The 5,738-nt window shown below is 43.7% G+C and overlaps 1 protein-coding gene across 1 annotated transcript in view; it reads left to right on the top strand.

Moving 5' to 3' along the window:
* Nucleotides 1–5,738, top strand: part of MTHFD2L (methylenetetrahydrofolate dehydrogenase (NADP+ dependent) 2-like) — an 80,213-nt gene that overhangs the window by 8,486 nt on the left and 65,989 nt on the right. The window contains exon 2 of the mRNA XM_019516743.1: nt 4,383–4,567. Coding sequence (XP_019372288.1) covers nt 4,383–4,567 — 185 coding nt within the window. The remainder of the gene's footprint in view (nt 1–4,382; nt 4,568–5,738) is intronic.

Here is a 5,738-nt window from a genome sequence, read left to right as displayed (position 1 = left end):
CCCACCCCACCCATGGGTCTCACATGCTACCCTGGATTGCACCTGCTCCTGCATCCCACCTCACCTGCAGGTTACACCTGCCCCACTACTCAACCCACAGGTCATGCTTTCCCCCCATCCACCAGCAGACTCCTGACCTCTTCCAGCCTACTGGACATCCAACCCCCTGGCTAGCTGTCTCCCTTCCTGACTTAACTGATATTGGGTAGCCATTTTAAATTGATTTAACCTCCCTGTAATGCTCCTAAATGTCTGTACTTAGCCCTAAGTATAAACAAATATATGTAATGTGCTAAGGTAGTGTTTAAGGTAATGTTAAAGCAATGTAAGTGAATCCCTCTCAGAACTAGAAATTGTAACTTGTTTTAAACTTACTGGGCACATCTACACATGCTATTAATGCAAATGAATAAACTCTGGTGCAGCTTGCACCAAGGTTTATTGTTCCTGGGTACCACTTTTACACCTGAGGCGTGAGCATTATGCGCTTGGTTTGAGCAGTCCTGGCTGGCAGAGGCCCCAGAGGGTCAAACTGCCAGCCCGGGGCTGTTCTGACCTGGCTCAATGTGCTGCGAAGGGGCTGGCTGAGGCATGAGGGTGCTCCAGTGTGGGACTGGTTGGCAGGCAGCCCCAGTGCTGAAGCATTCTCATGCCCCAGCCAGCTATGTTAGCATCTACACATGCATTGTGGCACTCTAAATAATGTATTGCAGGACAGGACTTCTGTTTACAAGTGCTAACCTATAGTGGATTTAATTAGTTTCCAGTGGCCTAATAGGGCTGCATGTGTAGACACTGAGACTTTTCTGCAGTGCTAACTAGACAACTCCACAGTAAATGGCTCATGTAGATGTGCCCACTGCCTACCAGTTTTATTTTGTGACTCCTAGTTCTTCTGTTGTGATCCCTAATTACTTTTTCTTCATCATTTAGTATTTTGTAAACTCTTACCATATCCCCACAAGCATCTCTTTTCTAAACTGAATAGGCATAGCCTCTTCAGTCCCTCCTCATATAGAAGTCCCTCCAAACCACTAATCATCCTTGTTGCCCTTTATCTTCTCTAGTCCTTCTACATCCTTTTTGAGGTGTGGGGACTAGAACTGGGCACAGTATTCAAAGTGTGGACACACCATAGTTTTATAAAAGGGGCATAGTGATATTTCCTGCTTTGTTCACAATTCCCTTAATAATACCAACACTTTTTTTGCCTTCTTGATAGCTGCGGAGCACTGAGCTGATGTTTTTAGTGAACTATCCATAATGACTCCCAGATCTCTTTCCTGTGTAGTAACAGCTAATGTAGTATAGGTATAGTTTGAGTTATTTTTGCCCATGCACATCACTTTACACTTTCCAAAATAATATAATTTTCCTTGCATCCTTATATTTATTTACACCTTTTGATGTTATTGGCCATCATTTTGGCCCTCTGTGCTTTATATATATAGGAAATGAAACATGATTTCACTTGCATAAAAAATAAAAACTTCCTGACGATCACATGTTTTAACACACAGCACATGCGTATGAATGTGATACAATAAACTCTGGAACTTATTGCACTTGAGTTTATTGTTTCCAGGTGCTGTGTTTATACATGTGCCTGAGACTGCAGCGTGTTGAACAGGGTAAGAGCAGCCCTGGCTAGCAGGGGACCCACTGGGTCAGCCTGCCAGCCTAGGGCTGCTCCAACCTGGTTCAACATGCTGCGGAGGGGCTGGCTGGGGTACGAGGATACTTCAGTACAGGGTATCCAGCAGACATCCCATGCACTGAAGTACCCTTGTGCCCCAGCCAGCCTGCTCAGCATCTATATGTGTGCTGCTGTGCATGAAAAAACTCTGCATCAGGATAGCATTTGTGTTTTTAAGTACTAACCTGCTGCGGAGTTTATTCATTTCCTGTGGCGTAATAAGCATGTAGATGCTGAGATGTTTACTGAGGAGCTAATTAGGCAGCTTTGCAGTAAATATCTTGTGTATGCGTGTCCACAGATTAAAACATATGTGGCATTCCTAGGCATAGGTGAGCATTGGTATTTGCTAGGCATAATGAGTATGTGAAGAAAAAGCAGTACTAAAAATATATAATTGTGAAAGCATATAACATACAGGATGAGCTAGAGCCAAGTGAAACTATTGACAAATGAGAAGAATGAAATACATGTGTCCTGTACTCTAACTTCAGTAACTAAGGATGAGTAGAATTCCACACACAATACAGTGAAAGAAAATGGCTAAAACAAGAAGAAAACCAGCTATATCTGGCTCCATTTATGCTGATACATATCTTAACACATATCTTATGCATATCATATCATACATATCTTAAAAGTATTTCTCCTGCAGGAGGAGGAAATCAGGTGTGTGAGAGAGAAGGAATCTTGCTTAGAATCATACTACTGTCTTTCTGATCAAGTGGAGTAAATTGCTAGCAGGCTTCCAGTAGGGTTCTTTTCCCTTTAGCTGGACTGAGAGCTACAAAGGCTAGGGAAGACATTACACATAAACGGTTTAAGCGATCAGAAACACGTTTAAACCTGTAACAGAACAGATGTTCAGTGCACATAAACCAGTTTGAAAATGGCTGAAACCAGTTTGAGATAAACCTGGTTGAATGTAGTAGTATCAAACTTAACTGATTTGGGTCAAAGGAGTTTATGCAACGTCTGTCCCAGACCCGTTGCTGGTATATATTAAACCAGACTCCCCCAGCATCCCGGCATGCTCTCTGGGCTAGGCAGGGCTCTCTGCTCCACAGCAGAGCTGGCCCCTCCCCTCTGCTCCCGGGCTGGGGCTTGGCAGAGACTGCAGGCATCTGCCTGGCTTCCCCCCGCCCCCATATCCCTTCTGACTTAGACACCTCTTGGCATTAGCTAGCAGACCACATGCTGGCTATGGTCTGTGTTGTGGCAGACGGAATAAAGGCAGAATCAACAGGTAGCTGGCAATGTCCTTCAGTTGTTTTCTTAATGGGTTGATAAACACTGAATTAGGGGTGATAAACACTGTGTTATCAATTCCTTGCTGGTCTGATCAGGAGGGGGAAAACCCTCCTTAATCTCAGTGTCCTGCCAGGGTCTATGGAAGGGAAGGGATCCCCTTGGCTTCTAGCTTGAGCCACTGTAGGCATGTGCCTGCATTTTGTCAGTCCAGAGGGAATGTCTGTATTGTTACAAACTGGTTTAGCCTAGCCAGATTTTTTTTTTCCAGACCAGAGCATTGATGCAAGTTGGTTTTATTTTGTTTTGCTGAATTGCCTATAACAACCCCCCCCCCTTATTTTGAATATGATGTGTCCTTGAGCTTTTCTGCAAAGAAACAAACAAAAATATGCTTGAAAATAAGTATAAAAATGTAATAAGTGCCTGAGATGGACTGCAACCTGCTGGCCCAGATGTAAAGCACTGTGAAAAAGTCTGTTAGTGATAAGTAAAACAAATTAGCTTATAAGAAGTTTGAATAGAGTAGCAACAATTTTCTTCTAGCATTGCTAATACTACCTATAACCTCAACTTCATATTTTAGCATATTTTAAGAACTGATGACAGCTGTCAGCTGTTAATGCATGAACATTATAAGCTTTATAAATGAGGGGAAAAAATTCATGAAATAATTATTTTTTGTATGTGGAACAGACTCAGTGCTTGTTAGATGTAAGTTTCCTGAGTTGCTTTATCCTGTGAAATAGTATCTCTTATGTCAATTGGAGCCAACCTTTTTAGCAGACATGCCACAAATTAAATCCCCTTCTCTCTCTGAGTGCCTCCCAATTCCTTTCCCCTCCCCAATCAGCTGCTCTACTTTCAACTCCACGGATTACCTTCCATGTGCCTCACACAGGGGCTGCCCATGCCATCTATGGTACTTGTTTCTGCAGGTGGATTGCCCTGTTTTCATGTTTTATCTGTACTGAGCCTGAGTTGAAATTGTCAAACATAGGCTTATTTCAACAAGTCTTCAAGAAACCAAAGAAATGGCAACATCTGGATCTAAGAGTGGTGTGGATAATTCAAATAACCTTGAACAAAATCTGGGGCAGGGCCATTCCTTACTCTGGATAAACTTAGGAGAATGTAGAAAAGAAGCATTTCTGGTTTTGCCCACAATCCCATGTTTTTCCAGAAATTCACCAGAGGACAGGGCCATTTTGCAGTGCATAGAAGTTGTGGTGATGGTTCCAAGCTGACCTGAGCTACCATTACATGTATACTGGGAACTTTCCATCTCTTTAAGGATTAGAAGTGCTTTGATACTTGAATGAAATAGACTGTTTTTTCATTGACCACAATAGATATCAGTATTTTAAATATTCTGATTATGCAATTTTAGATTTAACAACTGTTGTGGTTTCTAATCTTTCACTTTCTTTCTTTATAGTGATGAAGCAACTGTTATCTCAGGAGCTAAGCTTGCTAAACAAGTCCATAAGGAAGTTCGAAGGGATGTAGAATCATGGATAGCCCTGGGGAACAAGAGACCTCATCTCACTGTCATTTTAGTAGGAGACAACCCAGCCAGTCATACATACGTAAGAAACAAGATAAAAGCTGCTGCATATGTCGGTATGTGTGTATCTGAACAGTACAGTAGTATTTTGATATTAAGCACAAGATGTTATCCTGTTAAAATATATAGTACAACATCTTAGCTTCATATTGCATAATTTGCTCCTTCAACATGTATGACTGCTGTAAAATGTAGAAGTATATTATGCTGCAAAAATCAGTCAAAATGCAAACAAAGTAAATTTTTCATATTATATGAATATTAGGGACAAGTGTAGCTTTGGCATTCAAAGAATAAATCTTTGTTATGTAAAAAAAAAAAAAAATTAGAAAAAAAACACTTTGTTTCCTCAGAGATTAGTATATAAGGGGCCAACACAAACTGAAATGCTTATGGCTTCTCAACTTTGTATAGGAAGATTTCTGGCAGTCCAATATTTGCATGCCTTGAAAAGGTCAGATGAATACAGGCAGACAAATGGAAGTTATTTCAGTTTTCAGTTACTATTAATCCTTGCAAGCCATTCTAGGATTTATTTATTTTTCACTGTCACGGAGTGGGCCCTAGGAGCGGCCGTGATCCCGCTAGCGCCCCCTGCCGTGCCAAATTAGGAGATCCAGCACCCTCTGATTCTCACCCGCCACATCTTTGATGATATATGATTTAATATGGGAGGCTGCCTTTGGTCTCCTAGTCCTGGATGTTATAATTGTCCGGGCTCCTACTCTCTACGGGTGACCTGGTGCACCCCCAGCCTTATGGGCTATGCGTGCCTCCTACCTCCCCTTTAGCACGCCCCAAGCCTCGCAGCTATTCCAGACGTTGTCTGGTCACTTGTGCCTTGCCTGGCACCTTGGGCTTGTCACACAACCCACGCCCTTCCTCGGGCGCCCCTGGGCTTGTCACGCAACTGACGCCCCTTGCTCTAGCGCCCCTGTGTTCGCTAGCCCTCACCCCTCTCTGGGGCCTACTCCTGTGTTCGCCCTTTTATGGGCTCTATTGCACGCGTCGGCCCGCCTCGGGCCTCCACCCGTGCGCTCGCCCTACTCCAGGCTTTTAATCGCGCTTCTCGCGCCCTCGCCCTTCTCTGGGGCCTATGTCGGCGCCTTCCGCGCTATCGCCCTCGCTGGGCTCTACGTCGGCGCCTTCCACGCTATCGACCTCGCTGGGCTCTGTCCCACGCCAAACCGCGCTCGGGGCTTAGGTGGCCGGTATTCGTGCCTGGCC

This window comes from Gavialis gangeticus, unplaced genomic scaffold, assembly GCF_001723915.1.
Source record: "Gavialis gangeticus isolate Ggan-Ray unplaced genomic scaffold, GavGan_comp1, whole genome shotgun sequence".
In the NCBI taxonomy this organism is placed as follows: domain Eukaryota; kingdom Metazoa; phylum Chordata; order Crocodylia; family Gavialidae; genus Gavialis; species Gavialis gangeticus.
This window is presented reverse-complemented; position numbering and strand designations above follow the sequence as displayed.